Consider the following 22,057-nt stretch of genomic DNA (forward strand, 5'->3'; position numbering starts at 1 on the left):
GTTAAGGAATTGGATGTTACTTCATTTTCCACATGGAAAAGGGGTTAAATGTACAAGAGTCTTTATAACTATCTTCCCTTATCAAGTGGCAAGGATCTGGAATGATCTTCCAGGCAATCTTAGAAATCTCACTCAACTGACCTGAAAACGATTAATGAAATAACTAACTTTCGCAAATGTCTGAAAACCTGTCTCTTCAACAAGGCCTACAATGGGAATCCATAACTTCATCATAAAACTTCACCACTTCACCCTATTCTGATAGTCATCTTTCTATAACTGTCTGTATAGATCTTTTTTCCCATCCCTGATCTTGTTCTAACACCAACTGTATCTGCTACCCTGGAATGGCGATGCCATAACAGGTTTTTGTAAGCCACATTGAGCCTGCAAATAGGTGGGAAAATGTGGGATACAAATGCAATAAATAAATAAATAAATTATTTACCGTTTAGAAAAAAAACTTAAAACTTGGCTATTTCAAAAATTTTATTATAAATACTTTTAGTAGTGGTGTTTTATATTTTTATATCTGTAATTCTCTAGGTATGCCTCGTTAATTGTGAACTGCATTGAACTTGTTATGATATATGCGGGATATAAGCATCATATTGGTATTGGTTCATATTCTATCTGGCAATCTCCGTTCTCCGTAACGCTTTTGCCAACTCTGTATATGGTAAGATTTTTGGAAACATTAATGACTATAACAGAATAACTTGCTTGTTTGTGAGATTTATTTCTGAATGAATGTAAGAACAGCGTACATTGTACACACAGACCCCGACATCACTGTTGAATCAGTAGTTGAGCCGTCTCGAAACTCATTGAGCATAGGGGTCAGTTTCACTGCACATAGATTGCCACATTACTGAAATTAGTGCAGAAGCTGTAAGCAAACTCTCCTAATCACCAGAGAAAACATGGAGGGTGACCCCCAAGATCACTGCTAATGGGGGGAAAAGGGGGAGGAGAGGGTTCAGTATCAGAGAGCAGAGGGTAACCAAAAGATCACTGCTCGTGGGAACCAGTATCAGAGAGCTGAGGGTAACCCCAAGATCACTGCTCCTGGGATCACTATCAGAGAATGGAAAGTGAGCCCATGATCACTGCTTCTGGGGTCAGTATCAAAAAGCAGAAGGTGACTCCAAGATCACTGCTCCCAGGATCAGTATTGGAGAGCAGAAGGTGACTCCATGATCTCTATTCACAGGGTCTGCTTCAATGGAGAGTTATGTCCTGGGGATACCTTGCTGAGCTGATATCTATATTGCATGTTTTAGAGATTTAAGTCTAGGAATTACAACAAAGTTCATCATTGTACTAATACATCATAAAAAACAGAAAAAGAAAAACATCTGATGCCTTCATACATGCGATATTAATAAAAAGGAAGTTTTGATGCTAAATATTCTGTGGTATGAAACTCTTTCCAAGGTCTGGGTCACGCTGATCACCTTTCTCTGTACAGATAAGGAATGTGAATACTGTAAGTGCATCCAGTCGCACTCTCTGGGGACTTTCTCTGACGAGCACATGCATGGGCAGTTTGAAAAAGGTTTAAGGTGATGGAGCTAAGCTCAGTATTGTAGCTGTGAGCTGCAGAGAGAGATATCTAGCTCTCAGGAATTAATGTTCTTTTCCAGGTTTACATAAATAATTTTTTCGCCTTGGTGTTTGTGGATAGGAGATCTCCAGTCCAGTTGCTTTAATCCTAGAGTCACGCTGGCTGATATCTAAAGTCAGAGGAGGTTGCCAATGGACACAAAATTCTCTTCTTTCATATCAAGGACTCTCATCTCAGCTGGACTGTGCCTCTTCTTCCAGGAGGATTCTCCAGGACATCGCTACTTTTAATAAACAGAGCTCCAATGATGGAAATGTTTCCCAGCTGTTTTCAATGTCTCATTGTTCAAGTCTCTGCCCCTCCACCTGCCCTGATCCTATTGCCCCCTGCCGCACACCCTTAATCATGAAGCCCTTCATCCCTGTTCCTATCACCCCCCCCAACTTGTACCACTAGTAATGAATCCCCCCTGCCCCTGATCCTAATATCCTCTGCCTTAATCACAAGACCCCACCCCACCCACCTGGCCCTAGGGTTGGCATTAGAAGGTAGTAAGCAGGACAACTGCCCTGGGCCCACATGTCAGAGGGGACCACATACCTGTCTCAAGCTGAAAGAGGCATAGCCAGAAGGTGGGCTTTGGGGACCCCTCCCCAGTTTTTGTCCTAGGCCTTTGTATGTTTAACACCAGCCCTGCCTAGCCCTGATCCTATCACCCTCTGCTTGCACCCCTAGTCACACAGCCCTACCACACCTGAACCTATTGATCCTTTCCTCACCCCACTGATCATGGAGTCCACCTACTTCCGAATCCTATTGTCCTTTGTCTCACACTCCTAGTCACAGAGCCCGCCGCCCCAAGTCTTATCACCCATCTGCCTTGCACCCTCAGTCACAGTGCTCCCCTACCCTCAATCCTATCTTCCCCTCTCCTGCACCTCCAGTCTCAAAGTTCCTTCCTGTGATCTTATTGCCTCTTCCCCTGCACAACTAATGACAGAGTTCTGACCCCCTAGTCTTCAGTCCCTACCTTGCACTCCCAATCACATTGCACTATCCTTTCCTTTGATACGATCACCACCTGCCCAACACTCCCAGGCATAGCACCCCTTCATCTGCACCCCCAGGTATAGAGCTCCCATCACTCTGACTTGCTTTGTAATAAGGGCGGTTTTTATCAAGTCTTAATAAACACAAATATTCTGTTGCCTATGCCTCAGTCCCTAAGTCACAGTGCCTTCTGCCCATGCCTCTGCTCCTAGTGCTCCCTGCTTCTAATATTTAGAGGCCAAGAAGAGAAAAATTAAAGAAAATGGAATGAAAAGATAGATGTCAAGTAAGGAGAGGAAGAAATGACGACAGACATACAGTAAAAGGGAAAGGTGAGCCTGGGAAAGGAGTTAAAAGAACATAAAGATGAGGAAAAGAGAGACTGAGACCAATGGAAAAAAACAAGCAAACACCCAAACAACAAAGTTCTCTCTCTCCCCTTCTTCAAGCATTTCCTGTCCTGTCCACTCTATCCCTAAAACTTATCCCCAGCTGTATTTCTATCACCACTGATCCTGGAACCCCCTTTTCTATGCCCACCAAACCTACATCCCCAGCCTGCATGCCCTGATTGTAGAACCCTCTGCCATCCTAATGCCCCCACTTCCATCTCTTTGGTCCTTTCACCCACTGCCTGTGCCTCTGATCTAAATTACTCCTGTTTAAACCCCACCCCTTGAGCCCCTTGTCACTATCCCTGGTCTTAATGCTGTCTGTACAGACCCGATCCTTCTGCCACCTTCTCTATATCTCTGGCTGTGCTAATACAGTGCTTACTTACACCCTTTTTCTTCATGTCTCTAGCTTTATACCCATGACTGTGCTACTATTATCCCCTCCCTACACCCCTGGTTCTCATACCTTATGCCCCATATCCCTGGCTATGTGCCTAGCACCTTCGGCTTCATACCTCCAGATGTGCTCCTAACATGCCCATTCTATATCCCAGCTGGGTTTCTAATGACTCCTATCTATACCTGATCCTCACATCCCCTGCTCCATATCCCTGGCTCTGTTCCTAGCACCCCCTGCCTATGCCGTTACCCTCACACCCTGTACCCCTGAATGTTCTCCTAGTGGCCCTAGCCCCATACCCCCATCTGTGCTCTCAGTGCCCCCTGCCTATGCCCTGGCCCTCTTACCCCCAGCCCTTTTCCCCGAGCTGTGCTAGCGGCCCATGTTGACATTGCAAGCCTTGCAGCTAGGGTCCTTCTTAGCATTAGCTGTGGACAGGCTCATGAGCTGGTGGCCGCTGATCTCGTCCAGGTAGCCAAGTGCCAGGTTTAAGGGCTCTGTATAGATGATCTCCAGAATGAGGTCCTGTGCATGGCGGAAGACAAGCTCTGGGCCTTCAGCAGTGCATGTCAGGAAGCGGTTGCAGGTGATGTCGAGTTCTGGGAGACGTGTGCGACAGAAGTGGTCCCCGGGGGAGCCACGGGGTGCCAGCACTAGCACAGCATAGTGATAGGCTGTGTACATGCAGTATAGGTCAGCAAAGTAAAGGCAGGTGCCGGGATGAAAGAGTTGCTGTGCGGGGATCTGAAAACGGTAGCGACCATATGGGGAGTCCTGTGGTGGTTGCCCAGTGTTAAATTCAGTGTTGCAGCTGAAGAAGATGCCACGGAGTGTGCCACTGATGGGGGAACCATGACTGCCACTGTTATCCTTCAGGTAGGGTTGCATCACATTCCCACAGTGCTGCCTAGAGGTAGGGAGACATCAGAGAGGGAAAGGAAGGACAGCAGGGAAAGACATCAAGAAAAGGAAACATGCAAAAAAAAAAAAAAGAGGCCAGAGAGAATGAAAGCTTATCATTAATGGGACTTTTCAACATCCTGTTACATTTTATTGTCTTAGTTAATTTTCTCAGTAGGAAAATCCCATGTCCAGGGAAAAATTACACTTTCTGGGTTAGCAGCATGCAATTCCCAGCATCTGCAATAGGGTTTAGTGCTGGTGATGTCTCCAGCAAAACACAGACAAAGACCAGAAAACATCAAGAAGAGACAGAGAATTTGTCGGCATCAGGCAGCATCCCTCTGCTTCAATGGAAGACAACAGTATCACCTGAAGTTTCTGCCCTTACTCAAAACACTTCACTGTGTATAAGGAGAACTTTGGGATTCCTGTTTTACGGCCAGTACTATAGAGTCTCAATTACTAATGTATTACTTATGCGTCTGCTTCGTTATTGACAGTGAAAAAGCTACACGATTTGAGGATGGATCCTTCTCGAGCTGCTTGAGTTGAACAGGTAGATGGTCAATGTACAGTGATGTCAGCAGAGGGCCTGTGACTCTTGGGATCAAACTGCTGGACAATATCTCGTCTCCCGCGAGCTCCCTTGACATTCTGGAAGTCCTCTTGGGATCTCCCACACTCCTCAAACATGCTAGAAGGACCCCTGGAGTCTCCCATACTCTCTTAACAGATTAGAAGGACTCCTTGGGTCTCCCACACTCTCCAAACATGCTGAAAGGACTCTTTGGATCTCCCACCCCACTTTCACCTGATGTGCTGGAAGTAACAGGTTGGAAATACTTTGGGGATATTCCACAGTTTTCTATCATATTATAATGACTCCTTCCTCCCGGGGTCTCCCAAACTCACTTGATGTGCTAGAAGTACCCTTAACAGGTTGGAAGTACTTCGGTGATATTCCACAGTTCTCTATCGTATTATAATGACTCCTTCCTCCCGGGGTCTCCCAAACTTACCTGATGTGCTGGAAGTACTCCTGCTGATGGTTCCGGTAGAAGACAGAGAAACGTAACATGCGTCCTGCCATAATCTCTGCCTTTTCCTGAAGCAGCTGGAGGTGCTCTTTTGCGTAATCTGAAAAGGAAGGCAGGAGAGATGGAAAGTCACAGCACAGTCTACTGAGTCACCTATGAACTCACATGCCTGACTGAAATGGATAACTGGTCCTGGGGTGGATCAAAGGAAAGCAGAAATGTAGCAGAGCCTCCAGTGGGAGGGGCCTGGGTCTTACAGTACAATTTCTGGTCTAGTATTGATTCTTCCTTTCCCCACTAAGCCATGGACAGACTCACAAACAGGGCCAGTCCAACCATTAGGCAAGACTAGGAAGTCACCTAAGGCAACACCTTTTTTTAGGGGGAGGGGGGGAGGGCAGCAAACAACAGCTGCAGTCAAAGCAAAACATCCTGACAGCCAAATACACTCAAAGAACTGTCAGCGCATGCTTTTACCTGCAGGAAGGGGGCGTAATTTTCAAATAGCCCACCTACCTTGGTAAATTGCTTTTGAAAACTATCCTCATTATAGATACACACACCAAACAAAGTCTAATATTTAAAGGCATGATAAAATGGGGAGGGGGGGCAAATTAGAAGACTGAAAGACTAGGGACACTCAATTAAGTTACACGGAAACACTTTGAAAACAAATAGGAGGAAACATTTTTTCACTCAACGAATAGTTAAGCTCTAGAACTCTTTGCTGGAGGATGTAGTAACGGCAGTTAGTGCCAGTGGCGTAGCCACAGGTGGGCCTGAGTGGGCCGGGGCCCATCCACTTAGGGCTCAGGCCCACTCATTTAGTGCTAGCTAGTAGGGATCCCAAGCTCCGCCAGCTGAAGACCTCACCCTGATGGTGCTGAAAACACTGCTCTCCACTTCAGCAGTCTAAGCTTCCTAAGCTGTGATACTGGCCTCATCACATGGGGGGGTGGGGGGGGAGAACACTTGGTGCCCACCCACTTCTTGACTAGGCCCACCCAAAATCTGCTGTCTGACTACGCCCATGGTTAGTGCATCTGGGTTTATAAAAGGTTTGGACAAGTTCCTGGAGGAAAAGTCCATAGTTTATTATTGAGCTAGATTTGGGGGAAGACACTGCTTGCCCTGGGATCGGTAGCATGGAATGTTGCCACTATTTGGGTTTCTGCCAGGTACTTGTGACCTGGATTGGCCACTATTGGAAGCAGGATACTGGGCTAGATGGACCATTGGTCTGACCCAGTATGACTATTCTTATGTTCTTAATTGAGAGGGAGGACATAAGGCTGAAAAAACAGGATAGTGTCTTGTAATCTCCCTTCCCTCCTTCTCCCTGCCCAACTGTTTATCTAGAATGTGCAAACTCACTCACCCCCAGTGCAGAACTCCACTGTCTCACTCCAACCTGACACCTGATACTCGCCATCACTCTGCTTAATGGCAGTCTGTACTGCCACACTGTACTCTGTGCGAGGGCTCAAGAACCAGTGGCCCCTCACTGTCATCGGCAGCGGCACTGCCTTGGCTACCAGCTTGGTGGGAACATCCTGCAGAAAACCAGAAGAGAAGCCTGTCATTGGCTTTAGGAATGAAGCCAACACCCACAGAAGGGGATCTCTCCACAGGAGAACCGAAAGCCAAAACACACAGACAGTGGATCCCAAAGAGTCCTCTCACAAGTGGTGTTTTCTCAAACAAGGTCTTTATTTCAAATCTTTTATTTCAAAGCTTTTATTGATTTGAAATAAAGACCTTGTTTGAGAAAACACCACTTGTGAGAGGACTCTTGGGGATCCACTGTCTGTGTGTATTGGGTTTAGGACACACAGCCACATGCAGACACGGATCTGCAAATATTCACAAGGTTGCACCCTCACTGGAGGTCAGTGATCATACATAGACCTGCTCTTCAGTTACAAGCCCCATATTCATGCCTGAGATCATATATAATCATATGATTTACAATGTCTAAGTCCAAGAACACTTCCAATTTCTTTAAATCCCTCTCTTTATTATCAGAATATGAGGCACAGACGTTCCCCTCATGGGAATAAACAATACATAAATTTGGGTTGGGAGCTTCCCTGGGATACTGGAAACTTTTCTTTGGTTGTTTCTGCCCCCCCCCCCCCCCCCCCCCATCACCATCACCTCCTCCCTCATCTCATAAGTGGAGCCCAGAAACACCTCCGAGATTCAGGCTGTTCCCACAGCAACGGAGAACACGGTGGAGTCAAGAGACAAACACCATATTAGCCAAAAAAATATATTAAATAGAACATTACCATAGCAACCTTCATTCTGCAGAAGGAGCAAGTTCCTGAGGGAGACAGCTAGCAACCAACTGGGGCTTTCAGTTCAAAGCTGAGAGTCGGTGCTTCATTTTTCTCTTTGCTAAAGTGAAATTCTCAAGGTAATATCACCTCCTCCTTCCTCTCAGGTCTAGGGCTTCCCCCTATCTTGCTAAGCACAGTATTAAAACGTTGGGGTACAGTGGACTCTGCAAGATAGAGAGAGACACTGAGGGATTGACCTTGTCTGTGGAGGGAAATGGTGCTTGAGATCTGATTGTAAAGACTGCTGAGGGAGGAAGGGATACTGTAAGAACTTCTTGGTGAGGGGAGAGGAGGGGAGGGGAAAGAAGAGGGAGAGGGATATCTGGGGGAAAGGTGGGGTTGTGATTGCCTGCAGCCTCACCCTGTGTTTGAATTTGTTAGCATTCTTATTCTCCTTCTTGTTCAGGTCAATGAAATAGTGAGTGACTCTCTCCAGGTCCGGGGTGTCGATTTCCCAGGAGATCCGGAAAGAATCACAGGTGATGTCGCTGATCTGTATACTATGAGGGGTGGACAGCAGCTCCATGCTCCAAGCTGCTCAGCCACTACGAAACAAAATGAGACACAGGGACAGTGAATCATAAGGCAGCCAACTCTGCGGCAAAAACCCTGCCCGCATATGGGGTTGGGAGGATGCAGGTGTATGTTTGAGTATTTTTACTTTTTGTTACATTTGTACCCTGCGCTTTCCCACTCATAGCAGGTTCAATGCGGCTTACATATTATATACAGGTACTTATTTGTACCTGGGGCAATGGAGGGTTAAGTGACTTGCCCAGAGTCTGTGCCTGCAGTGGGAATTGAACCCAGTTCCCCAGGACCAAAGTCCACCACGCTAACTACTAGGCCACTCCTCCACTCCTAAAGAGAGGGATAAGGGATCATGTGGTGGTTAGGGGGTGAGGGTCTTTGTGTTGGGATGGTGGCGTGTGGGTACAGAGGCATGGAGGTAAGAGCATGTGTGGTGTTGGAGGGTGAGAATGTACCTGTAGGACTGGTCATGAGCAAGTAGTACAGAGGTAAGGGCGTTTCCGGGGTGGTGGTTGGGCGGGGGGGGGGGGAATTTATGTCTTGAGGCGACAGTGAGAAAGTGGGAATGCAGAGGTTTGGAGATAATGAGGTTTGTGTCGTGTTCAGGGGCAAAGAGGTTTGCGGATGTGGTGCATGGTAGTTGTTATTTAAGTGCTGTGTACTGTGGGTTTGGATCAAGGTGCTCTTGGTGAGGTTGGGTCGAGGATACGTGTGTGGTGGGCAGCAGTAACATCTGTAAGGATGCAAGTGTGGGTGTGGAGGTGACGGTGTATGTACGGTGGTTTGGCATGAGAATATATATGGTTAATTTGGGTGAGAAATGGGAGCAAAGTAGAAGGGAGAGAGAGGATAGGTGTTGGGATATAATGCTTTTGTTATGCTGCCCAACATTTCTAGGGATTGGCACCCAGAAAGTTTTTATTTTGTGTTCATTTTTGTCACTAGTTGGAAACAAATGTTGTTAGGAATGCACACCATGCACGCGTACTGCACACTTTTCTACAACAGTGCACATTATTTGCATACAGTGCACCCTCATTCCTGATGTTGCACGCGTGCAGATACTACCAGGCAGGGGCGTATCTGCATGGGGCCTCAGGGGCCTGGGCCCCCGCAGATTTTGCCCTGGACCCCCCTACCGCCGTCAACCATCCCCCGCTGCCGTTGCTTACTTTTGCTAGCCGAGGTCCACTTCCACCTGCCGCTGCCTTGAAAACTATTTCTTCAGCTGGCAGGGGACCCCAAACCCCTGCCAGCCGACCCAAGGTGTTTAAAGTTCATCTTCGGCCTCCGTGGCCGTGCTGTTGTTGATAGGAGCTGTGCTGCGACGTCAGACTCCGAACTGGATTCAACAGCTCCTATCAACAACAGCATGGCCACGGAGGCCGAAGATGAACTTTAAACACCTCGGGGCGGCTGGTGGGGGTTTGGGGTCCCCCGCCGGCTGAAGAAATAGTTTTTAAGGCAGCGGCAGGTGGAAGCGGACCTCGGCTGGTGGGGGTTGGGGCCCCCCGCCAGCAAAGGTAAGCAACGGCAGCGGGGGAGGGTTGGCGGCGGGAGGGGGGGTGGAGAGAGTCGTTGGTGGCGGGGGGGGGGGTTCTGACAATGGCGGGGGGTCGGTGGCGGGGGGCTAAAATGTGCCCCCTCCCTCTGGCTCTGGTCCCCCCCCTACCGCCGGAGTCCAGATACGCCCCTGCTACCAGGAAAGAGTGTGCACAATGTGCAAATAGCATGTGTTCTTCAAGAAAAGTGCACACTCTTATCAACAAATGACATTCATTTGAAACAACCGCCAGTGCTTAGACATTTCCCACTGAAATGCAGTGGCAGCCAAAGAAGTGAGCAGTGCCCTCTGCAGGCTCAGTGCAGATGTACAGTGACCGAACCATCGTTTGCTGCATTCCTCAAATCACTTCTCTTAACTTCCATCCCATTCTCACTCCTCTCTCTCTCTCTCTCTCTCTGCTTTCTCCCTCTCATTTTCATTATATCACCTATTCTTATTCTCCTTCTTCATTTCTCTACCCTTCCTCTCTTCTCTCTTTCTCAAGCTTCTTTTCTTTGCAACCCAAACATTATTTTTTTTTCTCCTGAATCTAATAAACTTCACACTCCTGCTTTCCCGGAGCAGATGCTGTGGTACAGATGGCAGTGCCAATGAGCACATTTCTGGGTGTAAAATGGACAGATTCTCAGCAGATGGTACTGAGGTACGTGTGGTGCCAGCAGGCATTAGTTGGAGCACTGCTTGAAGAGGCTCCAGGTGACTAGCTGACTCTGTATCAAGTGCCAAGAAGTTATAGTATACAGTCCATAATAGAAAGTAATGGTAAACTCTATGCAATCAGTGACGGTAATTTGGAAACCACTTTAATAGTAAGCGATGGTATTCTGGCACATGCTGTATAGCAGGCAGTGATGGTACATACTATGTACAGCAAATGGCTGTATTTTTGTGCATGCTTTATAACAGAAAGCAATGGTATCCTGATACATGTTGTATACAGGAAGTGATGGTGCTTTGTTAAAGGCTGCATAATAGAAGCTTCTGGGCCAGAGCGCACATGTCAGCAAGGCTAACCTTGTGCCGTTGCCCCTCCCCAAAGGAGCATTAGGGAGGAGGGTCTCCTTCCCACTTTCTTCCCCCTCGTGGCTTGTTAAGGGCAAGAGTGACTACCATTGCAGCCGGACAATTGGCCAGGGAAGGTCAAGGGTGGACCTTGGCCTCCCTGGAGGTGGACTGCAGGTAAAGGTTAAAAGGGAGCAAGCCAGGTGGCTCATCCTCTTTTCATTCCTGCTTCCACCCACCTTCAACTTGCAGGAAGCAGGGAAGGCCACTGAGGTGTTCTGGAACAGCAGGGTTCCTGAGACACTTAGAGCACTCCCAGGATGCATCATGGTGTGCAGGCAATCAAGAGATCAAAGGTCACCCCTGTCTGGGACCCAGGTGGAGGCTCAAACCTTGGTGCTGTGGGCTGGTAGGAAAGGGCTGTACCATCCAGACTGGGGTGGTGGGCTGAGGGTGGGTATTCCAGATCCAGATGAATATAATATGTGAGACATGGGTCAGGAATGTATTGAGTGTATACATCTAATAAAGCTGAGACCTTGTATCCCAAAGTGTTGCGTTATTGTGCTTATTAAGGTTTTGAGGGGCAGGGAGAGAGTTTACAGCTACCCAGGTTACAAGAAGCTATGGTGCATTCTACATGGAGTTGTAGGGTGTTGGTACATGACATAAAACCACATACACCTCTAGAGATTTGTGCGGTTGCTCAGGCAACCCCCAAATTTAGCAGTCTCATGATCTTGTAGGCAGATGAAGGCTCTGCGCTTTCCAGGATTACGTATTTATTAGTTTGTTAACGAACCTCTTCCTAGCACAAGCACAACAGGATTGGCATACACAAAAAAAACCCCAAAAAACCTGTGATGTTTCCAACAGTACATCTGTAATAACATAGGCCTTCAGTATCTGACAAATAAGAGAAACATTTCTTTGCAAATGCTATGTTGTTTGTTTTTTTTTACTTTTGTTATTTAAGAGAAAGGAATTTTCCTAGGTGACAAAGGAGTTAGCCTCCTAAATTTCCTGGCCCAAAAATTACCCTCCCCTCAGTAGCTGAAACAGCCTTGAATACTTCTTTTTCCTGCAGCTGAAAGGGGTGGGGCCATTCATAACCAAATCTACTTTGCACCTCTGGGGAGAGTTTCCTGTGGAAATTAGTTTGCAGGTCTGTGAGAACAAGGTACCTAAGGACCCACAAACTGCTCCATAAAATTGCAAAATAACCCTCTTAATCCCTACACATGGGCACACTTTTGACAGCAGATACTACAGCTTTAAAACTGCCTTTAGCAAATTCCAAAACTGTCTCTCAGGCTGCAGCAGTACCTTTTTCTCCGGATCTGCAGATCCTACTTCGCAGGTCAAAGAACTTGCCCCTTTGGCTGCAAGATCTGCCCTTAAGTTCTTGCAAAATATGTTCCTGAGACTGTACAGAACTTTCTCCTTAAGATGCAACAGAACCTGCCCTAAAGGTTATGCAAGATCTGCTTCTCACATTGCGTCAGAAGCGGAATCTGTTCTAACCTACCCTCAGGAACTTGATTTCTCTTATCTACAGAAGAAATGTCCTTGTTTGCATCTTCCCTTCCTTTCCTTTCAATTTCTCCATCTCCCCAAAGCACCTCTGATTCCAGTTTTCTTCCTATAAACCCTCAGCTCAGCTGCACAGCCCACACTTATACCATTTCACCTATTACTTTAAAACTTACAAAATCATTAATGAGTCACATTGTATGTTCAACCCTCTTGAAGGCTCCCCTCTGTCTGTATTCCCTACATATGCAGGCACATAAGCTCTCCCACACCATATGCTTCACAGCCAGCTCCGTACCACTGAAGCAGGATTCAACATTTTTGAAAATAAAAAGCAGCAAGGAGTCCATACATGCACTGGGAATAAAAACAGGAGGGATTCAGCCTGTCACAATGACACCAAATTATACATACACACACACTTATTTTAATACACACATAACTCACACAGTCCTTCTCTAACACATCTCATGCCACCACACTTCCTCTCTGAAACACAATCTCTTCCAGGTACAAATTCAGTAACAAACATTCATGGGGGCGATGCAATAAAGTGCCCTAGGCTTTGCACACCAGTTATCTTATCTTTAGTGCACAATTTTGAGGGTACACAGTGTAAGAATGAGTTTTGCACATGAGCCCAACACATTTAAATCCACTCTATTGAAACTATTAGCTATTCAGAGCAGATGCAGATAAGTGAACAGAGCATCAAAAAACTGAACATACCGCCAGGGCTTTAACACAAGGTCTGAGGAGGCGTACAAGATTAGCTTGTTCTTCTGTGGCAGAGTTAGTGAGGATTTCATGCCGGTTTTCCCTCTTTGCTGCATATAAGACCCGCAACTTTTTTTTCTGGCTTCCATAAAGGGGATGGGTAAAAAAAAGAAAAAGAAAAAAAGACAGAACGGGGGTGGGAGGGGTTGTTCTGGAACAAACATTAATAGTGCTAGGGCTGTTGTGAGCTGCATGGGTGTGTGCACAAAAGCACCGGGAGTTGCAGGAGCATGCATCTGTGCATATGCTGAAATGCTATTCTGCACATAAATATTGGTATTCCAAAAATATTATACGCAGAATAGTATTCCAACATATGTGCAGATGCATGCACATACAATTCTGGGTGCCGATCTGGGCACAAGATGAAGCTGCTGCCAGCACAGACCTCTGTGTTTATGTGTCCCGTGTGCTCTCCTATGCTAGCTCACAAAATTTTTTGCGCTGGGCCTGTTTGCATGCTATTTGGTGACTGCACTTGCATATGCTAAGTGTTACCACTCCGCTCTAATGCAAGGTTTCTGCATCAGCCCCCCAGTATTTCTGTAACACCCACATGGGCAAACTGCTCCCTCTCTCCACTTGTTACCCTCATTCCTTCCTTCCAGTTCCACTACCCCCCCCCCCCCCCCCCCCCCCCCCACTCCCCTCTTTTCCCAGTTCCCATTTTCCAGTTTTTGGCTGCCAAAGCCCAGGTCGCATTACTCACCACCTTCTGCTTCTTGCTTTTCGGCTTTTCTCTTGATGAATTCTTTTGTATCTATGAAGTAGAAGCTTTTATCTAGAGCCTCAGAACAAGCAGCCCACACACCACCTTATTCAAAACATGATGCATCAGGATTTAACTGTGTAATAGCAAAGCTACAGTTACTGCAGCCAAATGAAACAGAAAGTAGCAATAACATGATCAGTACAGCACTCCCCCTCTACTATGCCAGAACTAAGACCCCCCCCCACACCTCCTTCTCGCCCCCCCCCAACACACATACAGGTCTACAGTACAGCTCACCCCTGACCAGCAGTATCTCCCACCCCTCAATAATCCACACAGCTCTATCAATATATCTCACTCCTGCCCTACAGCACCTCAGCTATTCTAGTATTGCGACTCAGACACACAGCTCTGACAATTCACCTCATTCCTGCCCTGCAGCACCCTCTGTTCCAGTATTGAGATTTCCACACACCAGTCTGCCAATGTATCTGACACCTGTCCTGCAGCACTCCTGATATTTATGTACTGAGATTCCCTTAGCTTTACCAATATACCTCACTCCTGCCCTGTAGCACCTCTCATATTCTAGTACTCACAGACAGCTGTGCTAATGTGTCTCAGTCCTGTCCTGCAAAATCCCAGTCTAACCCCACACATGGTTCTGTTAATGTATCTCAATCCTGTCCTGCATAATCCCCAGTCCAGTAACATAGTAACATACTAGATGACGGCAGAAAAAGACCTGCACAGTCCATCCAGTCTGCCCAACAAGATAAACTCATATGTGTATACCTTACCTTGATTTGTACCTGTCTTTTTCAGGGCACAGACCGTATAAGTCTGCCCAGCACTATCCCCTCCTCCCAACCACCAGCCCCGCCTCCCACCACCGGCTCTGGCACAGACCGTATAAGTTTGCCCAGCACTATTCCCAGCCTCCCAACCACCAGTCCCGCCTCTCACCACTGGCTCTGGCACAGACCGTATAAGTCTGCCCAGCACTATCCCTGCCTCCCAACCACCAGCCCCGCCTCCCAATCACCAGTCCCGCCTCCCACCACTGGCTCTGGCACAGACCGTATAAGTCTGCCCAGCACTATCCCCTCCTCCCAACCACCAGCCCCGCCTCCCACCACCGGCTCTGGCACAGACCGTATAAGTCTGCCCAGCACTATCCCCGCCTCCCAACCACCAGCCCCGCCTCCCACCACCGGCTCTGGCACAGACCGTATAAGTCTGCCCAGCACTATTCCCCGCCTCCCAACCACCAGTCCCGCCTCCCACCACTGGCTCTGGCACAGACTGTATAAAAGTCTGCCCACCACTATCCTTGCCTCCCAACCACCAACCCCTCTTCCCCCCACCGGCTCAGTACCCAGTAGTAAGACCCCACACATGGCTCTGTCAGAGCACCCCAATCCTTCCCTGCAGCACATTCTGCTCTTCTGATATTGAGATCTCACCCCCCCCCCCCCCAGCAGCACTTCCTACTATTCCATTAGTGACAGCCCCTCAACACACCTCTCCAATGTACCTCACTCATCCCCTGTAGCAATGTGTGCTATTCCAGTACCTTTCTCATTACTCTGCCAATGCATCTCAGTTCTGCTCTGCATCACCACCTCCATAACCACCATTCCTATAGCGCCTTTAACTGTCACACTCACATGTACATACAGCAGCCATGTAAGCTACTCCCATTTAGTAACATAAAGTCTTGTCTCTTCACAGCAGGGCTTTTTTTGAGGGGGTACTTGGGGGTACTGAGTACCGGCACCTTTTCACTGTCTGCTAAAATTGACCTATGAACCCCAAGTTTTAATGAAAGAGCTCAGGCTCTACACACCAATTCTGCCTTGTCATAGATTCTGTGACTGGTTTCAGGGGGCCTGGCTGTTGTGGGGTGGGTCTGTCAGTGATCACTCGACCCCTGAAGGGTGGCCTGGCATTTGAGTACCGGCACCTTTTTTGCTAGATAAAAAACACACTGCTTCACAGGCATATCCACGTACACATTCCTATTCTCATACATATCCCTGTTTTAATACATCAACAAATATATACATTTTATACTAGAACCACACGAGTACTGATATATACACCTATTCCTTACTGTACTGAATACTGGAGATGGGGAACTAAGGGTATCCTCTGCAGCCCTAGAGCAGACCCTTCTAGAGATATTCCAGGGCAGCGACAGACAAGTCAGTTGCTCCCTGCTGCTCCTGGACATCCCTTCTAATTGGCTGCACTGTCAGTGCATGCATAGTTGCTCCTGACATCCATCTATTAGAGGTATAATATAGATCTGGCAATTCGGGGATGCAGAAGACCAAAGTGTCTCAGGGAGAGAGGTGATCTTACCTGGCTCTTTGACTGAAACTCAGAGATATCCCACGCTAGAGAAGGATTCCAAGTCCGCCTGATGCCTTGTGCACAACAGCAGGCTTGAGTCTGACAAGAGAAGGAAGACGAAAGAGCTGAAGCTGAATCTTAAACTGAGAGGGGAGCTAAAACCTCCTTTTAAATGGTAGTACTTCTTTTCCAGTGCAGTTGTTATTCACGGCTCCCTCAGGGGCTGCTCTTTGCAGGTGTGAATTCCATTTCCATGGCTGGGAAATGCAAAAGGGGAAATGCATAAATAAAAGGAGCAATGGAAAAAAAGTGCAAGTGTATCACCAATGGTGCATGAGGGCCTGCATGACAGCTGAGATTAGCAGCAGGGAGAACTGAGATTCAGTTGCAAGTGGAGCTGAGATTAATAGCCTCTTTTAATACCAAAAATGTGTTACAAATTAGGTATAAGTACAAATAAGTTTGACTAGTGCAGAATGAATAAGGTAGGACAGAGTTTGTGTAGTTCCACTTTAACTTACTTTCCATCCTTTACTGTTTGTGTCTAAGTCAAAAGTGATTGTCAATAATGGTGCAGTATGCCATGGAAGTAGAAGACTTCTGAAATCAAGGTAGCTGGGGAGGAATTAATTTAATTATGAAAGCAGCAGCATATGTTATACTAAATAGCCTATTTTTTGCCCAGTACTGAAACTGTGTTTTATGAACTACAGGCCAGGGTACTTGATCTTATTCACGATTTTTAGAAGCTTAATTTTATTGCATTTAATTTTCATTAGATAAAAACAGCTCACTCGTTGCCATGCATGTGTAAGGTGAATCCTGGCATATGCCCAGATATAGTACACATTTATTGGTTTGAGACCAAGGCTGGGACTACTACTACTACTACTACTTAACATTTCTAGAGCACTACTAGGGTTACGCAGCGCTGTACAGTTTAACAAAAAGGACAGTCCCTGCTCAAAGGAGCTTACAATCTAAAGGACGAAATGTCAAGTTGGGGCAGTCTAGATTTCTTGAATAGAGGTATAGTGGTTAGGTGCCAAAGGCAACATTGAAGAGGTGGGCTTTGAGCAAGGATTTGAAGATGGGCAGGGAAGGGGCCTAGCGTATGGGCTCAGGGAGTTTATTCCAAAGCTGGGAGACCATAAGAACACACCTAACCACTCAGGTTTTCAGGATACCCACAATGAATATGCATGAGATAAATTAGCAGGTACTGGGTTGAGAATCCCAGCTTTATGGAATTAATTGGAATAACAAGGACAGAGGCAACAACTTTGGCAAAGGTCATATTCAGACAGCATTAACAAAGTCTCTTTGTTCTTGCCACCTTTCTACCTTTCATTATTAATTTTCCCCACTAAGGGTATAGGGGGTAATTCTACATAATAAGTTGGGTACCAATTAGTCGCCTAACTGTAGGCACGTAATAGCAGACAGGGCCGGCTTAACCTATGGACAAGGAAGGTGAGGCTCTGGTCCAGGGTGCCGGTACAAAAGGGCACCAAATGCCCAAGTCTGTGACATCACTGATCCATAGGTTAAGCTTAGCTTCTTTCTGTTTACTTACACTGTTCTCATCAGCAGCTGTCCCCAGTCCCAACTCCAAGCACTGGAAAGGAAGTGCAGGCAGCTTTAGTGCTTTCCTCCTCCCTCTTCCTCCTCTGATGTACCCAACACTGACACTCCTCCCAGGTCCTCTGGCCTCTGATAGGTGCACAGAGCACTGTAGAACCACCCCTGCCCTCCCAGAAGACACGCTGAAGCAAGGCACACTGTGATTAGACACCCAACATCCAATGCCAGCATGCCTTGCCGGGAGGAGCAGGACACGGAAGCATTTAAACTGCTTCAGCGTCTACCATGTTCATTTTTTTGGCCTTCCCTGCTGCTGCTACGGCCACCAGCCGGAGTCTGCTCCTTGTCTCTACCACCACTGCCAGCCTTCCGCTACCACTGCTGTCTACCGCCACCTTGACCCCCTGCCTGCCATCGCTGCTCTACTGCTGCTGCTTGGACCTGAGGAAGAAGACTAGCGAGGCTGCATTTCCAGTATTTGAGCAGTGCTGAGGAGGGGGGGGGGGGGTGGAGGGTGGAACCATCGAAATTGCTGTTTAGGGGTGGAAGTGGGGCCCATGTTGTTGAAATACTTCCAGCTTCTCTCTTGCATGGGCTTCATCACTTTTGCTGTGCCGGAATCGCACTAAATTCTTAATCCTATAGGAAACTGAAGGAACTGCAGCTATGGCAATAAAATATGTTGGATATTTCCACCAGGCCAGAACTTGGCACTGTTTTTGCCTTTATAAATTCATTTACTATTACTATTATTATTTTATAAATTATTTCTTTATGTACCACTAGCTTTTATCTTTATGCTCATATGCTCTTTATACCTGTTTGCTTAATTTTATTTTGTTATTCATGTTCTCTATGTAATACCACTTACATCTCTCACTCTGGAATGGCGATTGCCATGACGGAACAATGTAAGCCACATTGAGCCTGCAAATACAGTAGGTGGGAAAAAGTGGGATACAAATGCAATAAATGAAAATATTCAGTGTTTCCATTCGTTAAAATTGCTATATTCATTATACATGAGTAAAGTGGTGTGATTGCCTGTCAGTCTATTTTAAAGCATGGCAACAGACATTAATAAAATAAAAGCAAACAAAAAAAAACCATAAAGTGATACTTCTTTTTATGGAACTACTAATCCATATAAGTGGCAACTTTGTCACCATTCATGCATACAAGGGAGACCTTTTATTTAGCTGGCTTAAGTTAGATTCAGAGCCGCTTAATTTCCTGCTTTACCAATGCTGGCCCCCAGTCTAACCTTAACTGCGCCCCCAGGTCTATGCATACATTTTACACATAAATTTATTTGTAGAATCGGCACGAATTAAAAAAGAAATAAAGAAAATAACTCCCGGTGCATTATTTAACACTTACTTTGGTGGCAATCATAGCAATGTGCAATAAGTCCTATGAGTCCTTTCTTTAGTAATTCAGCGCAGCCGCACTTGCTGTCTGCAGCGAGGCTCACACTGACATACGCATGGGCCAGCGATCTCAGAAGTCATCACCTGATCTACTGGTGTGTGGGTGTGGCGACCTCCCCGTGCAGCATCTGGTTGCACGTGGAGGTCACCACACGCATGCACCAGTAGATCAGGAGACCTCTGATGCTGCTGGTCTGTGTATGTGTCAGTGTGGGCCTTGCTGCATCAGCCCGGGCAGAGAATAAGTGCGGCTGCACTGAATTATTGAAGGGAAGAGGAAGCGGTACTTGGACATCTTGGAGAAAATAGAGTTGCTTACCTGTAACAGTGATTTCCCGTGGATAGGTCTTCCAGCCACACAGCTGGGGAAGGTCACGGTGATGGAGCCAACCTGGCCATTTCAAAGCTCAGAAAGCTCTAGAACAGCTTCCTGTGCATGCACCCATGTTCCCGCTCTACTGTATGCACTGTACAGCCCACCCTCTACTTGGTGGCCTCCTGAAGCTGGCAGCAACTCTGGGTGGGCGACGGGTTTGTGTGGCTGAAGATCTTCTTTCCACTGAGAATCACCATTACAGGTAAGCAAGGTGGGACTTGGACGTGCCTAGCACTTGGACGTCCTCGACCCATAATCGAAAGAAACAAGGATGTCCCTGACGAACACTTGGACGACTTTACCTGGTCGTGTTTTTCTTACGACCAAGGCACAAAAAGGTGCCCAAAATGACCAGATGACCACTGGAGAGAATCGGGGATGACCTCCCATTACTCCCCCAGTAGTTACTAACCCCCTCCCACCCTCAAAAAATATCTTTCAAAATACTGATTGCCAGCCTTTATGCCAGCCTCAGATGTCATACTCAGGTCCATGACAGCAGTATGTAGGTCCCTGGAGCAGTTTTAGTGGGTGCAGTGCACTTCAGGCAGGCAGACCCAGGCCTATCCCCCCCCCCCCACCTGTTACGTTTGTGGAGGAAACAGCGAGCCCTCCAAAACCCACCACAAACCCACTATACCCACATCTAGGTGCCCCTCTTCACCTGTAAGGGCTATGATAGTGGTGTACAGTTGTGGGTAGTGGGTTTTGGGGGGCTCAGAACACAAGTGGAGGAGTGGCCTAGTGGTTAGAGTGATGGACTTTGGTCCTGGGGAACTGGGTTCGATTTCCACTGCAGGCACAAGCAGCTCCTTGTGACTCTGGGCAAGTCACTTAACCCTCCATTGCCCCAGGTACAAATAAGTACCTAAGCCGCATTGAGCCTGCCATGAGTGGGAAAGCGCGGGGTACAAATAATTTAAAAAAAATGTAAGGGAGCTATGTTCCTGGGAGCAATTTATGAAGTCCACTTCAGTGCCCCCTAGGGTGCCCAGTAGGTGTCCTGACATGTCAGGGGGACCAGTGCACTACAAATGCTGGCATGACCAAATGGCTTGCATTTGGTTGTTTCTGAGATGGACGTCCTTGGTTTCAATTAACGCCGAAAATCAGAAATGACCAAGTCTAGGGACAACCAAATTTAAGGATTTGGACATCCCTGACGGTATTTTTGAAATGAAAGATGGACGTCCAACTTGTTGGATTATTTGTAGTAAATAATTAGCAGATTTTAGTACACACAGCTTCAGCTTTAGAAATGTTAATTTCTTTCTTCATCTCTCTCTCATTCACCCCTGAATAATTCACTGCTGAGTCACTTTAAAGTTGAAGTAACAAAACATCTGTTTACTCACAGTTTGTAGTTAGATTATAATCAGACAGGCTTATATATACATATTACTATACATTTGTATTATCAGCTCCTTCCATGTGCTTAGATGGTAATGGATGCTCACACCATCATAGATCCTCTCAGGTTAGGAGAGATCATGAGCTCCATGTGCTCCATGTGCTGCATCTGCTGTGTCTAACCCCCACAGGAAGTTGCATAGCTGTGTGACCTCTCTAAGTAATTCACATCAGAGGTCACAGAGTAATCACAGAGAAATAATAGGTGACAGGCAATGCATGTAAAATACAATTACATTCCAACAAACCCCTTCTCATGCATAACTGTCATGCAATTATTTATTCATACAAAGTCCAAGCTTTATACGCAGATTCACAAAATGTTCTCTGGGTAATGGTTTGGTCATGATGTCAGCTGTCATCTCACTGGTGTGACAATAGTGTAGACTGATGACCCCTTCTTTCGCCAACTCTCGCACGTTGTGGTATTTCGTTGCGATGTGCTTGGTGCGTGACTGAACCTTGTCATTCTGTGACAGTCGGATGCAGCTCTGATTATCTTCCATTATCTGGATTGGTCTCTTTTCAGCTATTCCGAAATCCAGCAAAAGTTTTTCAATCCACATCAGTTCTCTGCACGCTTCCGATACAGCCACATATTCAGCTTCTGTAGAAGACAAACTCACAATACTTTGTTTATGACTGGCCCATGAAATTTGTACATTTCCATACATAAACACATATCCACTTGTGGATTTATAATCAGAATGATCCCCTGCCCAATCTGAATCACAGTAACATATTAGTTTTGGATTACTATTGGCTGAAACCTTTAATTTACAATCAATGGTACCCTTTAAATACCTTACCATCCTTTTAACTGCAGTCCAATCTGATTTGGTAGGTGAGCTGACCCTTCTGCTCAAAATTCCTACTGCATTTGCTATATCAGCCCTGTACGTGGTAGCTAGATATAAAAGCTTACCTATGGCTGATCTATATTGGATGTTATCTGGTAAAGGTTCTCTTACTGTTTCATCCTTCAGAAAATCAGTGATCATGGGAGTGCTTACAACTTGGGCATCTTGCATACCTAAACTTTCAATAAGCTCATTTATTTTCTGCTTCTGGCTTAGAAGATAA

General features: G+C 46.5%; 1 protein-coding gene across 3 annotated transcripts; it reads right to left on the minus strand.

The window, feature by feature from the left end:
* Positions 1-556: 556 nt before the first annotated feature.
* On the minus strand, positions 557-17,826 carry LOC115469404 (phytanoyl-CoA hydroxylase-interacting protein). 3 transcript variants are annotated; one of them, XM_030202010.1, is made up of 7 exons: positions 17,751-17,826; positions 16,184-16,273; positions 13,814-13,864; positions 8,056-8,239; positions 6,731-6,905; positions 5,335-5,452; positions 557-4,319 (listed from the first exon to the last, which is right to left on the minus strand). In XM_030202010.1, exons 4-7 carry the CDS (start codon positions 8,218-8,220, stop codon positions 3,785-3,787), a joined length of 993 nt encoding a protein of 330 aa, XP_030057870.1. In that variant the 5' UTR covers positions 8,221-8,239; positions 13,814-13,864; positions 16,184-16,273; positions 17,751-17,826; the 3' UTR covers positions 557-3,784. The 3 variants fall into 3 exon arrangements, with proteins under 3 accessions (XP_030057870.1, XP_030057867.1, XP_030057869.1); XM_030202007.1 differs by having other exon boundaries at positions 13,814-13,918; XM_030202009.1 differs by lacking the exon at positions 13,814-13,864.
* Positions 17,827-22,057: the final 4,231 nt, after the last annotated feature.

Source organism: Microcaecilia unicolor, chromosome 4 (genome assembly GCF_901765095.1).
Source record: "Microcaecilia unicolor chromosome 4, aMicUni1.1, whole genome shotgun sequence".
In the NCBI taxonomy this organism is placed as follows: Eukaryota; Metazoa; Chordata; class Amphibia; order Gymnophiona; family Siphonopidae; genus Microcaecilia; species Microcaecilia unicolor.